The 27376-nt window shown below is 42.8% G+C and overlaps 2 protein-coding genes across 5 annotated transcripts in view; both read right to left on the bottom strand.

Annotated features, from left to right (window-relative positions):
- Positions 1–7141, bottom strand: part of LOC138796002 (adhesion G protein-coupled receptor F5-like) — a 28989-nt gene extending 21848 nt beyond the window's left edge. For 3 of the 4 annotated variants that reach the window (XM_069975844.1, XM_069975845.1, XM_069975846.1), the window contains exons 1-2: positions 7106–7138; positions 39–156 (exon numbers count right to left, since the gene is read on the bottom strand). In XM_069975844.1, coding sequence (XP_069831945.1) covers positions 39–156; positions 7106–7113 — 126 coding nt within the window. In that variant the 5' untranslated portion in view covers positions 7114–7138. Of the gene's footprint in view, positions 1–38; positions 157–7105 lie in introns of all 4 variants that reach the window. The other variant, XM_069975847.1, reaches the window with a different exon arrangement.
- A 295-nt stretch (positions 7142–7436) lies between these two features.
- LOC138795279 (adhesion G-protein coupled receptor F1-like) lies at positions 7437–26674 on the bottom strand. Its single transcript, XM_069974271.1, has 11 exons — positions 26503–26674; positions 20693–20902; positions 19908–20099; positions 18436–18591; positions 13884–14023; positions 12664–12843; positions 10990–12309; positions 10379–10417; positions 9941–10006; positions 9584–9616; positions 7437–8098 (listed from the first exon to the last, which is right to left on the bottom strand). The coding sequence occupies exons 1-11, from the start codon at positions 26672–26674 to the stop codon at positions 8078–8080; spliced, it is 2529 nt and encodes an 842-aa protein (XP_069830372.1). The 3' UTR covers positions 7437–8077.
- Between the last annotated feature and the right edge of the window lie 702 nt (positions 26675–27376).

Raw genomic sequence — 27376 nt, 5'->3', positions numbered from 1 at the left:
CCTTTTGTCTACCAGAATAAGATGTGTTGGTCACTTACAGGTGAGTTGGTGAAACCTTCCAGATCTTGAGTCTTTACTTCTAAGGAGACTTCAGATAGAAGATGAATTATCAATAAATAAGGAAGAGATGGGAATATCATCATTGTGGATGAGAAGCTAAAATAAAATGTTATAATGAGGATTGTTTACAGTTATTATTTAGATGTTAGATTCTATCTATCTATCTATCTATCTATCTATCTATCTATCTATCTTTCTATCTATTATCTATCTATCTATCTATCTCCTATCTATCTCTCTCCTATCTATCTATCTATCTATCTATCTATCTCCTATCTATCTATCTATCTATCTATCTCCTATCTATCTATCTATCTATCTATCTATCTATCTATCTATCTATCTATCTCCTTATCTATCTATCTCCTATCTATCTATCTATCTATCTATCTATCTATCTATCTATCTCCTATCTATCTATCTATCTATCTATCTATCTATCTATCTATCTATCTCCTATCTATCTATCTATCTCCTATCTATCTATCTATCTATCTATCTATCTATCTATCTATCTATCTCCTATCTCCCTATCTATCTATCTATCCCCTATCTATCTATCTATCTATCTATCTATTCTATAAATCGAAACACAAGTCACATACCGCAATACTCACTCTTGCTGTGGACCCTGTTACCCCATCACATTGTATGCGGTGCTCCCTGTAGCCCTTTGTACTGTACTGATGATCGTCCAGACATGGTGAATGTGTCAGGGTTTATTTCCTGATTCTTTACATCATGAAGCATTTACCCCGGAGCTCACTAACATGTCTGTTGTTTTCAGTATGTGCTGTTAGTGTTATTATATGTTGTACTTGCAGGGTTTGTATTACAAGGGAGAACCAGGGTAATCCCATATTACACTAGTGTACAATAACTAATTACTTCTACCACTCTGGATCTATAGCTATCTGCATATCCAGGGCCACCTGCACCTATTTGAACCGGCTCTGCCTGCTGCTTCCTGCCTGAGTGTTATTGCATTTGTGCTCACTAAGCGAAGGTGCATTTCTGTCATTCTGCTGATTCTCCATGTATCCTGACTCATGCCTGTCCTTTGGATTATTCTTTCCGCCAGACCCCTTTCTGTAGTATGTGCCTCCACCGTGGCCGCCTGTTGATTGTCTAACCTGCCTCTGAAGCCGCCTACCCTGACCCTTTGCCTATCTGACTATGATACCTATCTCATCCTTGGTACTGCAGTGACATTCCTGCTGATGACCCAGATTACTGACCACATATACTTGGCCTGTTCCCCCATGCCTTGTACCTACTCTTAGGACCAGCTGCTGCTCACACTAGGACCACACTTGTGTAGCGACCTTGGGTCCTCTAGCTTCCACATCCTGGAACCGGGCTTGGGCTCCGCTTCCTGGTTTGGCCCAAAGCCAAACCTATTGAGCAGCACAGCCCTGTATTAATAGTCTATGTTGCACTATGTAGGTGGCGGGGGCCCCCTTGCCACCACGCTGCCCCCCTCCCACTCCCTCTTGTGACCGCAAGCAATGTTTTGCTTGCGGTCACAAGAGGCAGGCTGGAACTGGCCCCCGGTTACCCCCAGCTCCCCAGCTCTGTCCGGTCCCCGGCAGCAACACACACAAGTGAACTCTGTGTGCGCCGGGGAAGTATTTCCGGCTCAGGGCGCTTCACTGAGTAACAGTCCTGGCGCACACAGAGCTCCACGGTGCGTGTGCTGCCGGGGCTGGGACAGGACAGAGCCGGGGAGCCGTGGGTCAGCCGGGCGCCAGTATCAGCCTGCAGGAGAGAAGGGAGCATCTATAAGGGGGATAACCAGGGAGCATCTATAAGGGCGATAATGGGGGGCATCTATAAGGGGGATAACAGGGGGGGCATCTATAAGGGGGATACATGGGGGCCATCTATAAGGGGGATACATGGGGGCCATCTATAAGGGGGATAATGGGGGCATCTATAAGGGGGATACATGGGGGCCATCTATAAGGGGGAATACATGGGGGCATCTATAAGGGGAATACATGGGGGCCATCTATAAGGGGGAATACATGGGGGCATCTATAAGGGGGATAACCAGGGGGCATCTATAAGGGGGATAACTAGGGGCATCTAAAAGGGGGATAACCAGGGGGCATCTCTAAAAGGGGGATAACATGGGGCCATCTCTATAAGGGGCATAACATGGGGGGGGGGGGTCATCTCGATAAGGGGGATAACATGGGGGGGGTCATCTCTATAAGGGGGATAACATGGGTGGCATCTATAAGGGAGATAACATTGGGGGCCATCTATAAGGGGGATAACATAGGGGGAGCATCTATAAGCGGGATAACATAGGGGGAGAATCTATAAGGGGGATAACATAGGGGGGCCATCTATAATGAGGACTACACGGAGGGTGTATGCAATAGGGCATGTACTCTTGTGGACTACACAGCGGGGGGTATATACTATAAGGGGGATTACATAGTGCCAGCCTACCCACCTAATGAGGGCACAAAGGGGACAAGACAGATGTGCAGTTTGTAGAGAGATGAGGATGGTGACAGAGTGAGGAGCCTAATATGTTTGTCTGGCAGATTCTGGGGATTCGTGGCTCGGAGAAATTCTCATAACGGCCCAGGGGAGAAGAAGAAGAAGATAAAAAAGGTGAGAACTCTGATCAGAGAAGACGTCCCCTGTGAGTCACCTGATATAACTGCACTGTATATAGTGTACAGAACCTGTGTAGAGCTGGGTACCTCTATATGACTGGATGAGGTGATAGTGATATGTGTACAGTGGATGTTATTCAGTAGCAACGGTGGTATTAGTCAGTAGCAGTGGTGGTATTTGTCAGTGTGTAGTGGTATTAGTCAGTATGTGGTGGTGTTAGTAGCAGCGGTGGTATTAGTCAGTAGCAGCGGTTGTGTTAGTCAGTTTGTGGTGGTATTAGTCAGTAGCAGTGGTGGTGTTAGTCAGTATGTGGCGGTGTTAGTCAGTATGTGGTGGTATTAGTCAGTAGCAGTGGTGGTGTTAGTCAGTATGTGGCGGTGTTAGTCAGTATGTGGTGGTATTAGTCAGTAGCAGTGGTGGTGTTAGTCAGTATGTGGCGGTGTTAGTCAGTATGTGGTGGTATTTGTTACTTGTAATCTGGTACTTTGTTTTATTTGATTTAGTATACTGGATTTGGTCAGTAACAATATGGTGGTCATGGTGTGGCGGTAATATTTGCCCCTTGTATACTGTTATTATTGGTAATATTGCACTCAGTATACAGGACTTGGTCAGTAACAGTATGGCGGTAATATGTATGGTGATAACATTTTCTATATACTGGTATTATTGGCAATATCGGTCTTGAGATATATATATATATATATATATATATATATATATATATATATACCAATAGCATCGCTTGGTCGAGGAAGGGGGGGCCCAAAATGACCTTTTGCACCAGGGCCTAAGAGACATTAGCTACGCCCCTACGTTGCATGCATGGTGGACAAATGAGGAGCAGCATTGCTTGGCAATGACAATACACAGACAAAGCACCAGCCATGGCACTCTCTAAATCTTTGCAACAGGCACTTCAAGAACTTTTGGATGACTCTGAGACAACTCTACTTTCAAGATTTTTTTTTTTAATCTACAGAAGAATAACAGGTTAGTACTATACACTGTGGAGCCAGGACAAGTCATTTACTATATGGTTCCACACTGCGCCATTGAACCTAGCCAGATGTAGTAAGAACTTGTCATGAAGGAGTTAACTTATAGTGTTAGTATAGATACTGATGGTATGTAACATATGACATAAGGGACAAGTTTGCAACAGTTGCCTGGATAACTTATGTTTTCTCTTCCTCTAAGGGCTATGAAATTATGAACTTGCCATAACCATATTATAGCCTTCAGTCATCAGAACAATAGACTCATGAGGAAGTAAGTTCTTTGTTTCTGGCCATGTAGGACCCATGGGGAGAGGTTGTTTTTGACTCTGTTCCTGATTTCTGACCTTGGTCGTCCTGGATTACACTCCTGTCTTTTGGATTTATCGCTTGGTTCCTTCTATCCCCAGCTTCTCTCCTATAGTTCTGTGGTGTCCCACCATGGTGTTTCGTGTTTCTCCTTCACACCTGTCGCAAAAGGTTCTGACTCTAGGTTAAGTGGTGATGAAGGTAGTATTCTCTAGTTTCGCCACTAGATGTAAGTATTTTATATGTAAACTCTTATGGATTGCACAGCTGAAGCTAACAAAAGGTTATTGTTTCTTATGTATTATGCACTTTTATTGTGCAATGGAGATGCTCTTTCTTCCTAAGCCTATCACTTTTGTTCTTTCTTTTTGCACACATTCCTTTCCACCACTCACAGGGTATCTTACATATCCCTATAGGAAGTAGTCACTTGAAAGGAAGTGTAGCTTCAGTTCCACCCAGATTCTTGTGGAAGGAGGACACAGAGAGAGAACGTCCCTGCTTTAGCCGAGCTGGGGCCTGGCTCTGCCATGACCCTTCTCCGGGACTAGTCTAGACAGTGTGTTTAGTGAGTCTACATGTGTATGAAGCAACCAGAGACACTCAGTTCTTCCAATCTGTGAACTATACCTACTATGCAGTGCTAGACACTACAAGAAGGAGAAAGTTGGTGATAATCCTAGCCCACGCCGAGAACCACTCTACAAAGTGCAGGGCAGTATCCTACTCTACAAGAGAAACTAGCTTGGATAGAATAAAGCTTCCAGATTGTCTACGTATCCTATCTTGCAGTGCAAGTAACCCCGGGTAGTCTCAGACACTTAGCTTCATCCAGGTAACCACGGCTGGGGCTTGTATCACCCTAGTATGATGAGTAGTTCAACACTGTAGGGCCGAAGGTGGTCAGACATTAGTCTAAACACGGGTACAAGTATCTCTCACTCTCAAGTATCTCTCCAAAGTACGGATATGGAGAGAAAGGAGCTGCTGCACCTCACACCTATGGCTAATGCCTCTCGGCTACATTTAAAAGCCAACGACAGGATGTTGGTATATAACTTCAAGATAGTGGTTCACACTTGTGTTACTTGGTGGCCACTTTCTCCGCCTTTGGGGTTTTGGGGGGGCCTTTTGGGTTTGGTCCTGTGACAGTGGGGTTGCAGCGCCATTCTGTGGCCTCCCTTCCCTGCTTCCTCTCGCTTTGCGTGGTTGGCGGTCGCTGACCGACACAGTGTTGATTTAGTGTAGGGACTCATGTGGGCCAGGGGACCTGCACGTGGTACATGAGGCAATATGGTTTGATCAAATTATATACCAACATCCTGGTGTTGGTTTTTAAATGTAGCTGAGAGGCATTAGTGTCAGCCATAGGTGTGAGGTGCAGCAGCTCCTTTTTCTCTCCATGACTGTATCTCTCCAAAGTTCTGGCAGAGCACAAGTACTACATTGGGTTGGGACTCCCTTGACAAACTCCTCTCCTCTACGCTGCTCCACTCTACTCTCAACTATACAAGCACCACTTCAACTACCTTTACTATACTCTACTCTCCCAAGTATCTCTGCAGCACAGACCCAGTTAAGCACTAAAGTCTTTATTAAGAATATCTACTTGCTGCCAAAGTGTTTTAGATTATGAAGAGACTACACAGTAAAGCTGTTCGATTTTTATCACTGGGACTCAGTCATCTTTCAATCTGCACCAGCACCTATACACATTCGCCACACACCTTGGGTCATTTTCCCCCTTTCTGTGGGTGGTGGTACCGATACTCCGGGTGGGTCAATTGCCACTAGGGACTAGCGTGACAAGAGCCCAAGTGACCCATCACAACCTGGCAGGTCACCGACCATTTTGGGGAATACAGCTAGCCACAACAAAAAGCAGGTTTCAACATCACACCTGTGTGCTGGACTAGAACTGGTGTCATGACACTCATATCTCTGGCTGAGCTGTACAACACAACAGACCAACCACCACAGAAGTGGTGTCACTAGTATCATTACACCACAGTTTCATGTTACCATCCAGCTTATTGCACCCTGTTACCCTCGGATCCACTTGATGATGAGAAACATGTCTTCTTTCACCACTATTCTTTGCAGCCATTATAGTCCATCTAAAGAGAAAATTTAAGCCACTTCGCATATAACACCGTAATGTAAATTCTGCTATTGTCTGTATCTACAGCTCTTGCACAGCCATGTTTGTTTCCATAGTAACAGACTACAAACAAATCCTATGTCGTGGCGGTAAATCCATGTTGAGTTCCGGGGTCCAAATATCTTCTGGTGCTGTCCTTTTTGTAAAAACGCTTATTTAACCCAGCTGCTAATTAGAGATGATCGATGATCGATGATCGGAATTCCAGGTGGTACCAGGGCTGTCTCCTCCTTCCCCACTGACCGGGAAGGCATCGGGAATCACATGCGGAAGGTTCAACGAGGTTCGAGTTCTATAGAACCTAAGATTTTCCGCTGTTTGATCATCTCTACTGCTAGTCTGTGCCCTAGGCCTGCAGCACCTCTCTCCTCTTGAAGAGAGAGAGAAATCAAGAAGAGAGAGGCTTGAAGGCCTAGGGCACAGATGCTTTAGGCCCCACCTTACTGAAAACATGCTACCACATTAAAAGAGCGTTTTTATGAAAAGTACGGTACCAGGAGAAATTTAGACCCTGTGACTGGTCATGGATTTACCATGGCAACGCGATGATAGCAGCAGTCTGGGTGGTTGGGGGGGAGTTCCTACAGATTGGCATGTTGCTGCCCATAGGGAGAACATAGCAAGCAGCCTATTCTTACCTTTCCTCGCTCACTGATGTTCTCCTACAGCATCTTTGGGTCCCAGCAGACACGATATCATCTCCACTTCCGAGACTGGCTCATCTGGTGGTGACAGCCACTCAGCCAATAACTGCCAGTGACTGGCCGAGCAGGCTGTAACCCCCGGGATGTGAAGATAGTAGTGTCTACCGGACCCAAAGATGGGAGTTAGGAGCTGATCCTATGTGAACACGGCCTAAAATCCCAATAAAGGGAAATGCATCCAAGGCCATAACACAGGAGTATTATAGGGGGGGGGGGGGGATATATCCAGCTGTCCTTACAGTGACATCTTCTTCACAGATCAGCTTTCATTTCTCACATTACTCTGGTAAAAAGAAAGCTGAGCTGTGATTGGATGTTTTAAGAGCTGTGATTTGTTACTATGGGAGCTGTGATTGGTTGCTATGGCAGCTGATTGGTTGCTATGGTAGCCGTGACTAGAACCTGTTTTATTTACTAGTGTTTTTAAGGCACCGTATTGGGTTTGCGAAGAGGAAAACCCAAGAGACATCTGAGCATCTGACCCCTACAAATGTTTAATGGAATTTACTTGAATTAGGGGCCACAAAATGCTAAATTACAATTTTTTTCAATAATGTGTAATTTCAGCTTAAATGGTTTATTGTTTAAATCAAGTTTCTTAATTAATGGGGTACTTCAGACAGTAAAGTTTTTTTTTGTTAATACATTGCTTTGATAAAGTTATATTACTTTATTCTTTGTATATATTCTTTGTAGATCTTCTTCTGTTAGGTGGCAGCTGTAAACTGCGACATGGCCCCCTTTGCTGCCCCCAATGTTCATGTTGGGAGCTCAGATCTGTCTATGCCCTACAGTTCCTGCTCCCCTGCTCTGATCAGGCACTGCCGCGCCACCTTTGCTTCATGACATAACCTCTTTAATGTACATCAGAGGGTGGAAAGTGAGAATTGTTTCCACACACATTTCAGTGCACCATATGATGTGCACCACTTGGGCCACAGGAGATGCACATCCCATAAATTCACGGCTGTTTTCAAAATGTATCAGGAACGCGTGTATGGAATTACTGTATGGACTAAACAACATTTACACTAATACAAGTTCACTGCTTATGTATGGGCTGCACATAACATAATAAAAATCCTTTGTCCTCATGCCATAGTGTGCCCGGGTACAATGCACTATAAGTGACAGGATTGCTGATACTGTATGAAGTGTAGACAGTAGACTGTACAGACACAACGATGATGGAACCGTCTGTAATACTCTGATCAGGTGATCACTGGATGAGCCTGGAAAAAGATGAAGTCTAAATTAGTTGTGTCCTGAGAATTTTTACCCTGGAAATAGAATTAGATCTTGAACAATGAGACTTCCATCGATGTTGCTCAGAGGACCAATCGTGTCCTCAATTAGATGGCACTCTGAAGAAAGGGGATATGTAGTTACGCCATCTTTCAGACGCACGGTAGCTTCCCTGGTCAACGTTTATGCTTCGTAATATGACGTAATATGGGAGGCGCGCGCTGCTGCTCTGTATGCGCTGAAGAATGAACATGTTCATTCTTCAGCGCGTACAGAGCAGGAGCGCGCGCCTCTCATAGACTCCCATTATGAGCGGGAGGCTAACGGCATTCCGCGGCGGACAATTCCATTGCGGAATTCCGCTAGCTTTGCTCAGTGGGAACGGGGCCTTAGGGGACACTGCAATTTTTCTTTTTTGGACTTATGTTTTTTGGCTCTTCGCATTCTAAAATTCAGAACTCTTATTTTTTCATCAAAAAAAAATCATATGAGGGCTTATGTTTTGCTAAACTAAATTTACTTTGTAATGACATCTTTTTTACCTATGCATGGTATGAAAGAAAAAAAAATCTTTATGAGGTAAAATTTTATGGGCAATTTTAGGTGTTTTTATTCTTACACAGTGCAATTAATGGTTAAACTGACACATTATCTTCATTCTCTGGGTTGTTACAATTACAACGAAAAAAATTAAAAACATTTTCCAAAAAAATGCCCTTTTTCTTTTATTTCTCCACCTATGGAGCTACATGAGGGCTCATTTTTTGTGCCATTGTCTGTACTTTATATTGGTATCACTAGTCGATTGGACTTTTCGATCGCTTTTATTCATTTTTCAAGCAAAACTTCACAATTTTGGCATTTTGATTTTTTCCCCGTCTACACTGTTCACTTTTTTATTTGGAAACGGGGATAATTGTAACTTTTATTATTGTAGGGTTGTATTATTAGTCAACAAAACTTTATTGTTCTTTTTTTTTTTACATACATTTTTAGTCCCCATAGGAGACTATTATAAGGAATCCTTATACTGATCAGAAAGCTATTATCCACCTCTCTATCAGACATGTGGCCTACCAGCTGAGCTATAGCTGTCACCTGAGCTTTTACTACTCATTAACAACCAAAAAAAATCCACTTTAGATGTTCTAAAGCATCTGGCCTAATTTTACTATGCAGTAGCTATTGAAATGAATAGGTGACTAATGTATTGAAGGGTCAGAGTAGAGACATCACTTATAGGGGTTGTCCTATTAAAAAACTTTGGCTGTCCAGGCATGATGGGAATTGTAGTTTTTCAATAGATGGAAGGACGCAGCTTCCCTATCCCTGATGTAATAGGCCATGTGAACATAGAACTTCTATATGAGTCTTCCCCTTTAAAAAGACTCTGTCAGCAGGTTTATGTTGTCCTATCTAAGGGTAGCATAAACTAGTGACAGAGAAGCTGAACAGAATGATGTATCACTTACATTGTTCTGTGCAGCCGATTCAGAGATCTCCTCCTGAATAACATGGACAAAAAGTAGTCCTCTCCATTATTTGTATGAGACCAGTAGTCCTGGATATTCATGAGAAGCAGAAAACTGTATATAGGCCGTCAACTCTCAATCAGCAGCTGGAGGTAGGGGTGCGGCAAGACTCATATTCTCCTGCATACTAGGAGAACGGCTGAACAGAATGATATACTGTAAGTTATACACCAACTGTTCAGCATTCCTGTCACTAGTTTATGCTGCCCTCATTTAAGGCGGCATAAACCTAGTGACAGATTCCCTTTAAGCTTTCACCAATTATACAGAGATATTTTTGTGACGCTTCTGGCTCACCTTTTCTTTAGTTCGGAGGATACTCCAGTAACAGGAAGAGATTTTACTTTTTAACGTTTTTCTTACCTAAAATAAAGAGAAATGACAGCTGTTTTTTTATGGGTCAATAAACGCACCGTTGTTTGGATATAGTGAAGTGGCGCAACATTTTTGAGGACTATATTCTACATGCCACTAGGATCATGGTGTAGTCGCTGGCACCTCTTCACATCATCTGCACTTCTGTGCTGTGTTATTTGTGTACCAATATATATCATTCTATCAATTATCTATCTATCTATCTATCTCCTATCTATCTATCTATCTATCTATCTATCTATCTATCTATCTCCTATCTATCTATCTATCTATCTATCTAAAAGGGTATAAGTCCATAGTGTCATTTATACGCCAAGAATTATTATAGAAGAAGTTGAATAAAGAGAACCCTTTACTTACATTCTGGTCCAGGACAGTGCCTATAAACATGGAGCAACCCTAGAATGAAAATCAGAAATGGATATGAATAACATTGTTTTCCTATTTAGTAAAAATGATATAAGACATAAATTAAATTTTCCTCCTCCTGTATATTCACCCATTCTAGAGAAGCCAGGATCCCCCTGACAGTTCTCACCATAGAACCTTATATCTTATAGTATCTGTATCTCCTTTTTGTAGTGTCTGTACACAATGGATTTAATTGACCTCCCCCCCTTGGTTTTAGCAGTGTAACTCGGGCAGCATTACTGGAATGTCTCTGAGGCTGGGATGATCTGTATAGATGTGTCTGACTATTTAACTTTCCTTTTTTGCCCAGAGTTCTTTTCCGCATAGATTACAGCAAATCACTGAAGGTCCCTGCAGGAGGATGAGCTTATTGTCATGTGACTCTTCTAACAAGTAAGGATTGTCCAAAGTGATATCTATCTACAGTCAACACTACATCTCCTATAATAACAGACAAGGCGAATTCTAGTATCTAGTGAAGCAGGAAGTTTGGTTTGGCTACTGTGTACTGTCACCATTGGTGATCTCACCATAGAAAAAAAAGAAATATTTCTATTTACCTGTAAAGAGGTGGAAAATAAAGATATTCCTAGGTAAATAGCATTGACAGGAGAGATATAACTTATAAGATAAAATGCCCATGAGGTTCCAAGAAGCGGCATGGGAACGGTTATACTTTTAACAATCACAACAAAAATCTGCTTTTCTTTATGCCCGGGTTGTTCTCTGATGGATGGCCGTAGTAACTTTATAATAACCGCAATCAAGATAATGAAATTAATGGACACAATGGTTAAAGTTGGGACCACAAAGGCCAGGTATGTTCCAGGTTTGTATGCCAGCCAACAGGATAGATCACTGGTGAATGTGTTACTCGGAGCTGTAGACGCAACCGTTATGACAGCAATCAAGAGAGGACAACCATATCCTAAGGAGAGACCTATGATCATCATGACTCGCCTACTCATGTCATGCAGGATGAAGAATATTCGATAGAAGACAAAAAGTCCAAGAACAAACATCCAGAAAAACAATGTCAAGTAAAAGTAAAAACTGAAGAAAACCACAGTCTGGCATTTTGAGGCTTGATATTCTTCTAATATCACATCAATGATAATCAAAACGTCAGTGATTAATTGGGTTGAGGCAATATTGACTAGGCAAACATGGCGCATGTACAAGGTTTTGTTTTTGATGACGGATCTCCATACTATGGCTTCAATGAGCAGAGTGAAAACCAGGGGCCCCATGGATATCTCAAGTCCAATAAATGATATATATATAATTATTGCCTGCACAGGGTACATATCTTTTATAAGGATCGAGAATGAGCTCAAATGGTTGCAGGAACATTTCACCTCCTCATCACTCTCATCCAGAACAATGCATCCATTGTTTTCCCAATACTGGTGGTCCAGGTCTAGCCAGACACAGTCTGAAGCTACCAGACCTGAGTTACTCTTAGTAAAGGTCATGGTAATGGTAAAATTATTGGTATTGATGCTTGAGGAGTTATTTATGACCATTGACATGACCAAGGCATTAACTTTAGTCATATTGTTTTGCATCAAGAGGTCTTTCATGGTAGAGTACGCTATGGTGACCACTGTAGTAGAATCACCTAGCAAAGTCCCATTTTCGATCATTACGCTACCATTTAGGCCAGCCAATGAAAAATTCCCATTATACCCAGCATCTCTTTTAATGACTTTGCCAAAGACTTGGACATTATTAAGGTTTTCGTTCTCGGTGGAGAAAGTATCGTTGAAATGAAGATTCTTCGCAAATGATTCCACCGACTTCAGAACTACTATTTGCTTTGAGGGTGCAGCCCAAGAGGTGACATTATTCAGTAGAATATCTACGGTTTGAAGCAAATTCTAGAATATAAAAAAAAGAACAAAAACATGCATGAGAGTCATAAAAAATATGTTTACCATTTTAGTTGAGCAAAAAATTTAGTCAAATCTGTGCAATTTTATTTTTTTTAATCCTATACATTTTTCTTATACGACAGACAAAAACCTTTTCACCCTGGTGTGGCTCCTTCCGCTACACCCCTATAGCTATTACTCCAGATACCAATGTTCTAAGACCTAGTAGCTGGATATTATTTTGTATTACTTGTGTGAAGGGCGGACGCATATGTGTGCAAATAATTGACGTACAATAGAATATCGCCAGTTCCCATTGGGAATGTGTAAAAAAGTTCACGACAACTCCGACTCACTCACCTCCATCATTGGCTTAGATACTGTCACATTCTTGCTTGCAACCATAGAAATTATGTTGATCAGGAATTCAATATTTTTGGATGACTTTTCTATATTTTTTCTTTCATTTTTTACAATATTTGTGATATTTTCTAGGAATCCCTGCAAGTTTTGTTGTAAATTGGGACCATTTACCAAATCCTATGTGTGAGAAGAATACAGAGAGAAAACAACAAATGTTTATGACCACATGACGAAGTTAATTTGCATATCTACTTTAAGGTGGTTGCCCAGAGGGAAAAAGATGTAAGATTACTAGATTTTTTTAATGCATTTAAAGTACAGCCCCATAAAACAAAGCACAAAGACAGTAGGCTAGGCATACGTTATGCATCCCTGGCTCACTGTCAATAGATTTTATGGGCTAGTGGTGCTGGACAAGGTAAGCCAATGCTGGTTCACCGAGCACTTGCATACCTACTATTTCTCAGTACCACAGGGTTTCCTTGGCAGAATACAAAAACTTATTTTTGGCAAATTAGTGGAGCCAGCATCCACTACTACAACAGGAGCTTTCTGTTAGCCTGCAAAATGGTTAGCTATAATACCTCCATTATTACCCCAGTACTTGCTGCCACCTCAGGTACTAGTTAGGTTACCTTCAGAGCCTGGGGAGTGACAGGCTGGTATGAGCCAAAATAAATGGCCTTTCCCATCCTGGTAGTACTAGGCTGTTTCTGCTTGGGTTTGTGTCTGGATGGTTATAGAAAAGGGGAGGGGAACTTATTTATTCATAAAAAAAAAACACAGGCTCCTTCTGATTCTCTATAAATAGATACAGAACCAAGCAGGAGCTGCCTTGTACTACTAGGGTATAGGTATAGACCAGGACATAGGTATAGACCATTTTGCTGCGGCCCGAGGTGCTGAGGTGATGGTATACAGCAGGTGGGCTGGAACACCTGGGCACTTGTCATGGTGGCCAGCAATGGTATGACCCACCCCCGGACACACGGGCACTGCACTTGAAAAAGGGATAGCCTGAGTGGAGAGTGTAGGTGCGGTGATACAAAAATAGGACAGAGTCCAGCACTTTACCAAGGTGACTTTTACTCAGGGAACTTCAGTGCAATACAAAATAACACAGTGGTGAACTTAGCAGATGCAGGTGACAGAGGTGAAGAGGAGTGAAGAAGTAAATAGGGACAGTTTGGGGGGCATTGTTAAATTTTACACTGTACTCTGCTGGGATTGTAGTGTAGAAGAGTGTAGAAGAAGAATACTTGTATTTGACCGCCTTCTGCCCAACCAGAGAGTGCCAGGTTGGGTATTACGAGCCCCAAGTCTTTACTACTGGGTGTAGCAGACTTCCCGAGACCTCCTAGAATAGCAGTGCATAAGTCAGTAAGATACTTAAAGTGACACTGTCACCCCCTGTTTGCAGTCTGACTGCTCTTCACAGGTGTAAAGGGTAAATGTTACAGCTTTCATTACTTATTTTATATTATTCGTCATGGTGCTTGTTCTGGTAAAAAGTGTTTTTTTATTATCTGTGGATTAGTATATGTGGGTGGGGCTTCGAGGCCTAAGCACCACTTAGCCATACCCCCATCTGTGACGTCATCGCCGCATAGTCCCCGCCCCCTCAGCAGCCATTGGAAGGGCCAGCCTAAAGATCTAGGCCCCACCCCCTAGATTGACCCACACCAATGGCCGCTAAGGGGGCGGGGCCTATGCGGCGATGATGTTACGGATGGCGGCGGGGTGATTTGGCACATTAGATACTAAGCCACGCCCCTTTGGCGCAGTAACAAGCGGATAAAAGTACACTTTTTACAAGAACAAGCACCATGATTAAATTAGTCATTTAAACATTTTTAATGATGTAAAAATGACAAAATGGGGTGACAGTGACACTTTAAGCTTTCCCGCACTTTGTCTTACTGGGGAGAACTTCCTTGCTGTGGTAACTGTCCTGAGAATAGTGGAGAAGGATCCCTGGTATGGACAAGGGGTACCCTAGAGGACGGTTACCCCTCCTGTGGGTTCAGCACTGCACACTGTAGTATGTTTCTCTCATGAGAAGAATCTCTCTCTCTCTTTTAATCTCTAGTCCCTGACAAGGGCTTTGGCCTGGGCCAGGCCCGGCTTTTACTACAGCAGAGCCTCTCTCTGTCTCTCTCTCTCTCTCTCTCTCTGTCTCCTTCCACTATCTACCAACTAAAGAAGACCTCCCACTAGAAACAAACCACCCTTTTATAGGGGTTACTGGAACTAACTCCAATTGGTGGGGCACTGTAAGAAAGGAGAAGTGTGAGTGGCTGGAGTAGTGTGAAGCACCTGCACTTGTGATTGGTTTAAACAGAACATAGAACACACACAGTCCTTTCCCTTCAGTTGTGCTCATACAGGGTTGTAGAAAAGAGTGAGACACCTAATGGGGAAAACATAAATAACAGCTTCATCCCCTGAGTGCGATACCTGACAGAGGCACTTTACCCTGGTGGTATAAAACTTAGTGGACCACCCGTCCCGGGATGCTGCAATTTTACCTGGACATTCTGCAACTGTGAAAATATCTTGGCAGAATAACATTCATTGATCTCATTCCCCCAGCTTCCATTTGTGCAAGTATAGATGATGTTACCGAGAAGCGATGCGTCAGTGGTCATGCATGGCACAGAATAGTTCATAATCAGGATTTATCAAGAGTATAAAGCAAGTTGGGGAAGCCTCCTGGGGCGACTTCAATGACTGGTAGACTTCTCCAGTAAACCAACACAACTAGCCCCATCTCATGGCCGATCTAGTCTTGGTCTCAGTGCTAACCCTACACCATATCTATCCCATCTGATGCCCAATTATATGTTATGTGCAGGTTAAGAGAACTACTGAGCTGTATTCCCACCCTACTGCCATCTCAGGTCCAATTCCATCTCATCCACAGTCTATTAACTGGAAGCATCTTCCATCTGACGTCCACACCTACCTAACCTGCCAAGTTCCAACCGTATATCTCACTGATCAGCTGTGTCCATCCCTTCTTTACACTGCCCACAAGTCTCCTCCAACTCTCCAACACTACCATTGCTCCACCTGTCACCTACTATGAACCATTCTAAAACCTCCATATCTAGCTAGACTTTCCTTCAGGTCAAGTGTGCGACCCTGGTCCGGTATTTTAATACTGTGGTTGAGACATAGCGGCTTTCTGGTAGCTCAATCACCCTGGTAGGGAAGCTCAAGCCCCCTCATTGCTTCGAGTAGATTGTGAGTATCAGCAGAATCTGTTCTGGGGTCTCTCTCACCTCCAAAACACCTGCTAAACTTATGTTATCAGTAGTTTACACAATCCTAGAGTATACAACTGCAATATCTGCAATTTGTATCTTTCTATGTTCTTGCATTCCTTTGCTACAAGCCCACAAATGAAGGTATTACACACAGCGATTATAGGCCGTATTATGCAGTTTATCGACATGCACGATATCGGCTGATCGTTCTCTTTCAATGTCTTTCAACATGTTAAAAGACTAACAATTATGGTAGCAACGATCTGCAGCTGTTGCTGCACGTAATAGGAACGGCGGCAGCAGACCTCCTATCTCCTATGCTATCTCCTATCCCGCGCCAGCCCCCGCACTTACCCATTCGCTGTTGGCCCGTGCAATAGCAAGTGGGGAGGGAGGAGGGTGGGTTGGAGGTGACGGAGTCCCTTTAAGAAATCTACTCCGGATTCTGAGGTATTTTATTAACCCCGTAATTGCCAAAAATAAGTTTAATAAAGTCTGACATAAAAGTCTTCTCCTGCACTACACAAAATAAACCTCTTTATTAGAGATGAGCGAACCTGGAGCATGCTCGAGTTGATCCGAACCCGAACTTTCAGCATTTGATTAGCGGTGGCTGCTGAAGTTGGATAAAGCCCTAAGGCTATGTAGAAAACATGGATATAGTCATTGGCTGTATCCATGTTTTCCAGACAACCTTAGAGCTTTATCCAAGTTCAGCAGCCCCCGCTAATCAAATACCGAACGTTCGGGTTTGGATCGACTCGAACCCGAACCCGGTTCGCTTATCTCTACTCTTTATCTTTTCAAAATGTGAATGCATTATCCTGAATGGGCCGGCTGCCGATGTATTATCTGGAACACACTCCATTAGTGCGGACATTGCCTATGAAGTACTTACCTGACCAGTCTGGGGTAGTGCTGCCTATTGATAAAGTCACCCTGCTTGTGCTTGATGAAGCGGCTTTAACATTACTTCTTGTATCTTATGCCAACTCTATTCTGTTTACAGTGACATCAGTGATACACGCTATATCCATCGCTTTCCCCGCAGGAATGGGCGATACTGCTGTGATGTTTATGGTTTAGAAATATCCTGTGCGATAAAATGATCTCCTCTTGTGTATCTTCCCATGAAGATTGAGGGGGACGCGGGGCCTAACAGTCCCTGACCCTTCCTGTCTTGTTAGTCGCCCCAGCATACACAGTCTTAAAATTTAATTATGCTGCCCGGGGGCCCATAGACTGGCACTCTTGGCTGCCCACTAGTTATTTGCCCAAAATGCCAGATTGTCAGTCCAAGCCTGGCCAGGCAGGCCCCCTAAGTGCACAGGCCCGGTAGCTGTTGTGTGGCCTGCCTTCATGGTAGCTACGTCACTGATCACTTGTAGGCTCCACATAAGTCTGAAGACATCAGCTTTCTAAATTTATGTTGTAAGGCTCCATTTACACAAAGTAAAACTGGCAGGACTTCCTGCCAGCCTCCTTGTCAAAATGCCAATCTATGGAAGTCTTGAGCGCCTCCTCTCTCCGCGCTGAAGAAAGAACATGTCCATTCTTCAGCGCCGAGAGAGGAGCCGTGCGGGCCTGCCATTGACTGCCATTATGACATGGAGGCTGGAAGGATTCTGCAACGGAGAATTTCCAGTGTAATTCCGCCTGTTTTACTCCGTGTGAACCAAGCCTAACACTGTGGTGGTGTTCTCCCCTCCTTTCTGCTTCATCACAGAAAGAGGATAAGTTTTACTTTTTTTTTTAAGCTAAGGGACATATTGTGTTGGGGTTCATAATACTGTATGAGACCAATAGTGAGGGCCACATATGATAGTATGAGTGAAGGACACATTACTGTATGGGGGGACCAGTGGAGCCATATTATTAAAATAGGAGAAATAAAGTGGGGCATGATTAATGTGTGGGGGCACACGGCAGGCATTATTACTGTATGAGGGGAAATTGGGGGCCATATTAGCAAATGGGGTGCACAAGTGGGGCCATAATATTGTATGTGGAGACAAGAGGGGTTATATTACTTGGTGGGGGCACAAAGGGGGCCATATTAATGATCAGTGGCACAAATGGTATCTCATTAATGAGTTAAAGGGAGTATAACTGTGTGGGGACTATAAGGAAAGTACTATTAATGTGTGGGACACCAAGGGGGGGGGCACTTTTTTTTTACTATCTGGAGCACTAGGGGTGTGGAACAGGTTAAGAGTCTGCTCAAAGAGTGAGAAACATAAGATATTTGTCTGGCAGGTTATGAAGTGAGCTATGGCTGTAAGAATTTATCATGGTGGTCTAGGCCAGATGGAGGAGAAAGAGGAAAGTGAATGTCTATAGCTACTGGATGTACTGTAGTTGTCCTTTAACCTATAACACCTTTAACACCATAGTAATACTGGGGGGGGGCAGGTTCAAATGTTCACTGGGGTCCATGGGGCTGTAGTTATGCCCCTGCTCTCTAAAAAGAGAGGCGTGAGAGTTCAGGACATAGACTTACCCTTTGTTATATAGTTGATAGTTATTACGTTGAAAGCTTTTGCTCCCTCATTTCTTTGGAAATTACAAGTATAAGTCCTGGGCTGAGGAGAAGAACATCTGGAGCTGTCCGCAGACACCTTGTATGTCCTGCAGGTGCTGTTGCCACTTTCCTCCCCTGTAATAGATGGTAAGAGGTGATTGATTCATAGTCACAATATATCAGAAGAATAGGATCACTATAGTATAGAGTTTCTTCACCTTTCAACAACTTTTATTGGTTTACCTATAGAATAACGTAGAACCTTGGGTCACTTTATAAATGATTACATTACTTATCCTGCATTGATCCTGAATAGAGATGAGCGAACCGGGTTCAGGTTCGAGTCCATCCAAACCCGATCGTTCGACATTTGATTAGCGGTGGCTGCTAAAGTTGGATAAAGCTCTAAGGTTGTCTGGAAAACATGGATACAGCCAATGACTATATCCATGTTTTCCACATAGCCTTAGGGCTTTATCCAACTTCAGCAGCCCCCGCTAATCAAATGCCGAACGATCGGGTTTGGATGGACTCGAGCATGCTCCAGGTTCGCTCATCTCTAATCCTGAATTACATCCAGCGTTGTACTCCAGAGCTGCATTCACATATCTGTAGGCATCAGAGCTCAATGGTTATTCTAAGCTTTGGTGGTGGGAGGCCTCTTGTTGAGGCCTCTTGTTACGTTTGGGGTGGGAAAGTTAAGGGAATACAAGTGACTGCACCCACCCTCATGCATTTCTTAGGCTGTCCATACACCTTTAGCAGCTGTTCGATGTTTAACCGACCTTTCACCAGATAATTTTTTGGTTCGGCCATGTGTTCATGTATTTTGAAGAAGGAAATGTGAGGTAAGCTGCTGCCAAACACCTCTTCTAGCAACTAATCTTCTTAAAAACAAAAGAGTCGGGCAGTCAAACATGAAATCCAACATGCCCGATCCTTCTGTGATGATGCTGGGGTGAGTTGGGAGATCAGCATATACATTATAGTTGTCGCTAATGTGTATGGGGGCCTTTTGTGTGGCATATTTACACTTCTTTGTGACACTCAAGTCATTATAATTTCAATTTTTGGAAAGGCAAAACATTTTTCAGACCAATTAAACAGGTTGCCCTTCATCAGAAATTATAATAGAATTTACAGTATATAAGAATTTATTTTAACTAAGTTAGAATTTTTTTTACAAATTTTTTTTATTAACATCCAATGTTCAAACTCTGTTGGTTGCCCTTGGAAACAGACTACAGCTTATTTCCTTTCTGCAGTCAGACATGTGACCAATATCTGTAACTGTCATCTGATTTCACACAATGCACTGCTCTTCAGTAATAGGAAACCAGCAGAGATCTGAACTTAAGAACTTTAGAAGTTGAAGAAATTATTTTGAATGTAAAATAAGTAGCAAATAAGTACCAAAAGTAAGTGAACATGTGATGTAGGTTTCGCTTTACCTGGGGCATCCTCAGCCTGCCATGTTACATTAAAGACATCAATGTCATCACTGCAGCAGGAAAGACTCAATCTAGAGCCATCGCAGAAGGTGTCGATATTAGGTGATGCACTAATTTTAACCTCAGAAATATTAATAACAGTGCTTAAGGTTTGAGGTGTTCCATTTACTGTACCGGAGCAGGTGTAAGTACCTAGAGGTGGTATTAGAAGAAGAATAAGTGAATACTGGGGAGAATAGTAAAAAACGGTACATACAAAGTCATAAGTGGATTAAAAGCTACACATTAGATGGTTGTTGGCCGAACCTAGTAATTTTGGCAAGGCCAGCCATGTATTGCGTATGGTGTCCTCCTAACTCTTCCCCAATATATGATGTTGGGGGAGCAAAAAAAGTAAGGCAGTTGAATTTTGATTTTTACCATGCCCAAAAAGTTTTGCTCCCGGGGTCAAGTTTACGTACTCCTAACATTAAGATGTAATCTGTGGAATATCTGCTCGAGTCCATCCGAACCCGAACTTTCGGCATTTGATTAGCGGGGGCTGCTGAAGTTGGATAAAGCCCTAAGGCTATGTGGAAATCATGGATATAGTCATTGGCTGTACCTATGTTTTCCAGACAACCTTAGAGTTTTATCCAAGTTCAGCAGCCCCCGCTAATCAAATGCCGATAGTTCAGGTTCAGATGGACTCGGTTCGCTCATCTCTAATCTTCATAGCTTAATCTCCTTAGCTGAACTGTATTGTGATTTTCCTATACTGAGGTAGTAATATATGGTTTGCTCACCTGAGTCAAAACTGTCCAGATCCTTTATCTTCAGCTCATACAACTCCACTGATCCTTGTTTGGTAGAACTTGTGACATACTTTGAATTATTAGAAGTTTTTATGGAATTGTGAGACCAGGAAACGCTTGTTACCTCACTAAAATTACAAGTAATCGTCCCAGTGTCTCCTCTAAATAATTTGCCGGGAGACACAGCAATGTTCGGCTTTACTGTAAGAAGAGAAGATGAGAAGATATTCAACTGACTTTTTTTAAATTAAGAAAAACATTTAAGAAAGAAAACTAAGAAAACAATTCTGCCAATGATTCTTAATGTCTAAATCTCATGTTGGCATTAATTTATTTTTGGCCCAAAGGTCTTACAGGCATAGTTCCTAGAAGCTTTTAAATCTGATGGTGTTGAACATACTGACCTTCAAAAGTGACCCTATTTACACCCTCATACATAATACATAATACAAAGTGGGTCTCAGCTGTGAGTCTCATTTCCTCCATGCAAGTGTCGGACTGGTCCACCAGATCCTTCGGTGGGCCCCCAGCTTTGGAACCTACGCAAACACTGACTGACATGTTGTTTCTCACTGGTTCTTTATTGGTGGACCCCCAGGATAATTTCCTCTGGTGGGCCCCAGATACCCCTGTACCCCCAGTACTATGTAACTCCCGACGGACCTCATCACAAGGTTCCTGCATATAACCATACCCTTTTTCTCCTATTTACAAGCTCATAGCTATATTTCCAAGGTATTGGCAGTCAAACACCCTTCTGAATGGACTATAGATGTAAGAAAAGCACTAGCCCACCCTCCCACAAAGCGGGGCCACACCTCCTACTATATAAATTCTTACATCCCCCCTTGAATTATGCTTACTTCTCCACTGCACTGACCAAATGGACACAAGACATACTAAGGATGAGAAATATCTACCTTTTAGTCGATATTTGGAAATACAATTACAAGTAATCCACATGGTGTACCTTTCTTCTATCAGGGGGTAGAGGATTGGCATCTCTCAGACTGATGAATGTTTTAGGTGTCATGAGGGAAGGGTGGACTAATATCACTGTCTATGGCAATGCCCCATTATTCGCTTTTTCTGGGACTGAGTGAACACATTTGCCACCACCCGCCTGCTTAATTATATCCCTTTGGGCCCGATATGGGCCATCTTTGGTTATGTAGATACTGATGACTTTCCTTGCTCTGAGGGTGGCAGAAAACTTTTTTTTATATGATCTCAGACGCAGAGGTGAAAACCATATTACACACGTGGAAACACCCAACTGCTCCTCAGTTCAAGCTATTCCTGGAAAAACTCTCTTTCATTATAAAAATGGACTGGATGGAGGCTTAGCAGAGGAAGGAGACTCATGTTTAGAGATTTTTTGATTGCTGGGAGAGTTACTGTCAGGAATGTGCAGTAGCTTGGTGTGAACTGGGCCTGGGACACACCTGCTTGCTTTTCAGCTTCCTGGCAATGCAGGAGTTAAACTGATCACTGGAGCTGACTTGATTATACAGCTGAATAAGTCTTTTGACTGACTGGTTTCTTTACCTGTCTGGAACCTGGAAGATCAGAGCTCCAGGCCAATGGAGATCCGGACCGGGTTTTTGGTCATCATAAAAAAAAAGCTGAGCCAGTCTCTGAGCACTGGCTATTAGGTTTTATACCCTGGTACCAGCTCCCCCTGTCTATTTCTGCGATCCCCGTCCTAACTCCCTCTGCTTGCTTGACTTTGTCACCTGACCTCTGGCTTGACTTTTTGACTCCGATTATTACCTGATTTTGTAATATGCTGCCTGTTTGGCTCTGACCTTGCTTGTTTGACTATCCAATATTGTGTTTGTTTGTCTGTCTTGTTCTGTGTGCACGTATCTAGTACAGGGAACATCTTCATAGTTGTCCACGGCCACCTAGGCAGTTTGAGGTAAGTAGGTAGGGACAGTTGGTGGGTTCAGCATCAGGGCTCACTGTTGTGTCTTGTCCCTACCTCCCCGTCCCTGACAGTTACATTGTTATTTTACCCGTGCCAATACAGCGCTAAATTAAAGAGTGTTTCTATATAACCACGCGGTAGCAAAAAACAATCTTGGCAGATGATCCACCTAATGACTTATTGCCTGGTATAATTTACACATTGCTCTAATGACCTAATGACTTATTGCCTGGTATAATTTACACATTGCTCTAACTGTTATGATGACATTTTTCGTTGTATGATGCCTCCCTGTATCAAATGCCTATAATGTCATGTAAATGTTTCATTGTTGGATGATTTAATTACCAATAAAAACGATTAAATATAAAAGTTACCCCATTAATGGAGATGGTGATAAGTGGACGCAAAAAAGACAAGGGTGAAAATGTGGCTGTATAGAGAGCTAGTAGTAGCATAAATGGCATGCTTTCATTACCAAATCAAACTAAATTAAAAAAGAATTTGCCCCCAAATCCAGAAATATTGAAAATAATTACGGTTTGTGGTAGCAACATACTGCTAAAATATTTTGGTACTTAGATTAGGGTAAGATTTTTAAAATGTAAAAAAATTTGCGTAAATTTGAATTTGAAAAAGTTCAAGACAATTAGCCCAACTTTAGAGCTGTGAAACAAAAAATGTAAGTTTAATAAAAATAAAATAATGTTTATTTCTTAATTGTTTTTTATTAATAAAAATGTTGTTAGCCCCCTCAATGGAACTGGGTATTATGGCACTGTACAAGTAGAGAGATTATTGCTAATATTATTATAATCATAATAAGAATAGAAAAACTAATTTGCACTTGAACACTGGCTGAATTTTATTAGGCCTGTAAAAATGCTTACCTCAAGCAGGACAAAATTATATATATATTATTTTAGTGTGGTAAACTTAGATGAGTCAGTGCACTGAGCTTTGAGCAAGAGGAAAAGTACAGGACACAGGCTGAATTTTAACGGCTCGTATAAAAGATGCTTACTACTGATACTTTTTATTTTATGGGGGAATTTAAAGGGACTATGCACTCGGACTCGACCTGAGGTGCTAACAGTGTGCTTTAGGTGGTTATCCCCTTATGAGCAAGTGTGCTTTAGGTGGCAGTTCCCTAGTGAGCTTGTTACCTCTGGGTAATGTGTCCATGAAGGCAATGGTGTGCAATATCAATTCTCCTATAGTAAAGAAGAGTCAAATAGTAGTTGTGGTGTAGGATTTGTGCCGTGCTCTGGCATGCCTCACCACTCCTTCCTCCTCCCTTTTCTCTATGAATAATCTGTGCTGCCCTGCCCCCTGTACGCTAGCACCATCTTCCTAGTCCGCACATGTGCCGTTGATGTCAATGGTGAAGGCAAATGCAGGAAGCGCATGGCCTCTGACGTTAGTGGCGCATGCATGGACTGGGAAAATGGAGGCCGGGCAGCACAGATTATTCATAGGGAAAAGGGAGGAAGAAGCAGTGGTGAGGTGTGCCAGAATACTACACCACAACTGTACTTTACAGTCTCTTCTCTTCGACATTAAGGTACCTTACTAGGGGACTGCTACCTAAAGAACACTATCAGCACCTTGGATCGCATCCGAGTGCTGACGGATTCCCTTCAAAGAACTCCCAAAGACTTACATAGGGCTTTAAATGGGTCACACTCTATAAGTCTAAAGGATATAACACGTTCCTCTATTTTTGCTCATAATTTGGATTTACAAGAAATACTCTCTGCGTGATAAAAACCTTTAGTAGCTATATCTGGAAAAATCCATGTGCCCTCACATAAGCCCACCAAGTTCATATGCCCTAATATAAGACCCAACACCAACAGTTCCTCCTCATCCTCGTCTTATTAGCAAATGTAAGAGTTTAATATTGAGTTTGGCTGAATTTTTGCACCTCGTCTATACGTGAGATTTAGCAATACACTTTTTGTTCATTGCAGGCACTATATAAGATAACTTGGTGCACAGGTCTATCAGCAGTATTTCTAATTGAATAAGATTTTTTACTTGAATTTTTTAGTACGCACCAAAATGGACAGCCACAAAAATACCACCGGAAATAATACTGATTAATCAATTCAAAATGTGTCTGCAATGGTTATATATGTCTGCCACTGCCTACCTCCGTCACATACATAACATCAGACCCTTCATCTCTGTAGACACTAAGGGCCAAATCACACTACGCAATCCGAGCGGATAACATCCTGTGGATTCCACCGCTTGTCCCCCCTGCTTGACTTTCTGCCTGTGCCATAGATTCCATAGAATTGAGTCTATGGCAGGGGTGGGGAACCTCGGGCCCGCGGGCTGCATCCGGCCCCTGAGACCTCCCGATGTGGCCCGCTGATCTCATGTGATGTGCGCCGCTCTGGTGGGGAAGGAGTCGGCATACACTCCTTTTTCTGTGACAACTGCCAGACACAGGAGGATGCTGTCTGTGCCGGATCCTTCCCCACCAGAGTGGCGCACATCTTCCTTCCCCTGCGGGCCACGAGCAATAACGTCCTTCAGGCTACCAGGGACATGACTGGGGGGGGTTAACTAGGCTACCAGGGACATGACTTGGGGGGTTAACTAGGCTACCAGGGACATGGCTGGGGGGGGGGGGGTTAACTAGGCTACCAGGGACATCACTGGGGGTTAACTACACTACCAGGGACATCAGTAAGGGGTTGTCGGCAAATCTATGGGATGTTACCTGTGCGGATTCCGTAGTGTGAACACACCCTCACTCTTTAGGGTATGTGCACACTGAGGAATAGGCAAGGAATTGAAAAGGAAAGTTTTCTGTGTTTAGCTCTGCAGAATAGGAGCAGAATTTAATCAGAATTTAAGCGCCTATTGACTTCTAGTGGAATCTAGTGACCTCTTGAGGAAAGCGGATCCGCAGCAAAAAATTTTGCTTGAAAATTCTGCCGTGTGAACAACAGGGTGGAAATCCCATTGAACATAATGAGACGTTGCTCTGTTCATATTTTACGGGAGAAATTTAAAGTGGAAATTAAGACTGCTATAATTCCTCACTATTGGATCAGAGGCAGGAAGGGCTGACGGCAAGGCATTATGGGGAGGCCTTATGACCTGGGTGATGTTACCATAGACTCCTTCCCCTTCCCCCATATGCAATATTAAATGTTTTATTGCCCTCCACCAGGGGTGTAAAAATTAAACATTTGACTGCCCTAGACCACCACAGATCGTGTAATTAAACCGTTCAATGCCCTAGACTGCAATTTACTGGACTAAAGTTTTCAATACTGGAACTAGAACTGAAGCTGAGCGTCCAGTTTCATTTCTGGGGAAAAAAAAATAAAATTTACCTGTGTGTTTCTGTGGAACCAGCAATCCTTGGTGATGAATCCTCAAAATCTAAGCAGATATTAATGTATTAATTTAAATATGTACTATACAGTATACACCGGTACTTAGGTTCTGTGGTAATAAAGCTCTGTACTGTATACATGAAAGGACTATGTGGCAAAAGGACTGTGTTCATGAAATCTCATCCTGTCTGTCTCACTCAGAGGGTCCATGTGATGAACAAAAGTGTTTAAACTGTTTATGAAAGGTAAATCAAGGCTCCCTTTTTTCTTGAATATTCTATACAATCCTGGGCAGCGGATCATTATATGACTGGTGTTCTTTCTATGTACACAGTGCTGCCTCCTGAATGTAATAAACTAAAGGGAGGATGAGCTCTGCCTCCTGAATGTAATAAACTAAAGGGGGAGTACAGGGAAATGCCGATTTGTGTAAACAGGAAGAATACAAGTATTTACACAAGCTGTCTGGAACTTTATAGGTGGTTAGAGATAAGAGGTAAGCCTTTACTTACCTTTCAGGCACAGCATGGACCTTCTGGAGGAGGCAAACGGGCTTAGAATGCACACATTCAGTCCTGGCTGTCTCCAAGGCATAACACTCTTTTTTGTTCCTGCTAGATATGGAATTCCCCTAACAACAGGCACTGCTCCAATATTTATTCTAAACTGCATCATCAGATGCATTGTGTGGGATTGTGGAAGGATTATTGGAACCTCTTGGTTTATCTATGAGCAGCCTTGTAGAGTTTAGTCATATGGCTCAGAACTAAAGATGAGCGAAGCAAATCTGGCAAATCAAGATTTGATGTGAATCGCGCTGTCAATCTTTGTTCTGCAAAGTGAATTCCCGACGTTTCGTTAAGAAAATTTGCAAACAAAATGGCGACCACACATGCTGTCTGGAGCGTCACTGGGCGGGAGAAAAGAATTAACCATAATTCCTAGCGCCTATCCAATCATCTGCATGCCCCTCTGTGATTCAGCACCTCCCCCTCTATATAAAACGGTTCGGTAACGGAGGCCGCCAGTCGGCTGTGTGTGGGGAGGAGAGAGCAGGATGGCAGCAGGCAGTTATAGCAGGGCAGGGAGGGACAAGGACATAGGACAGAGAGGGGAGGAATGGCGGAAATTGGATGAGTGACTGGCTGATTGACATTTTTTTTTAAATTGTGATTTTCAGTTTTTGACACTTTTGCAACACTCTTTAACAAATTTGCCCCTCTGTAATAGTCCCAGTACTGAAGCTACTATAGTTTTGGCTGTTTTAATAAAATTTGTTAAGATTCCATTTGCAAATATTAACAAATTTAACCCAAAATTTGCCAAGCTCATAAAACGATTTTCCAGCTGCTTTGCTCGTCTTTACTCAGAATACTATTTGGGGGA

This window comes from Dendropsophus ebraccatus, chromosome 6 (genome assembly GCF_027789765.1).
Source record: "Dendropsophus ebraccatus isolate aDenEbr1 chromosome 6, aDenEbr1.pat, whole genome shotgun sequence".
Lineage (NCBI taxonomy): Eukaryota > Metazoa > Chordata > Amphibia > Anura > Hylidae > Dendropsophus > Dendropsophus ebraccatus.
This window is presented reverse-complemented; position numbering and strand designations above follow the sequence as displayed.

What these genes read in the sequence shown, in the direction of transcription:
- LOC138795279 (XM_069974271.1), bottom strand. Translation starts at nt 26,674, where the DNA reads ATGCATCTGATGATGCAGTTTAGAATAAATATTGGAGCAGTGCCTGTT. An exon ending in TATCTAAGCCAATGATGGAG is followed by an intron (nt 12,310 to 12,663) that starts GTGAGTGAGTCG and finishes TTTATATTCTAG; the next exon opens with AATTTGCTTCAAACCGTAGA. An exon ending in TATTTTCCACCTCTTTACAG is followed by an intron (nt 10,418 to 10,989) that starts GTAAATAGAAAT and finishes TTTTCATTCTAG; the next exon opens with GGTTGCTCCATGTTTATAGG.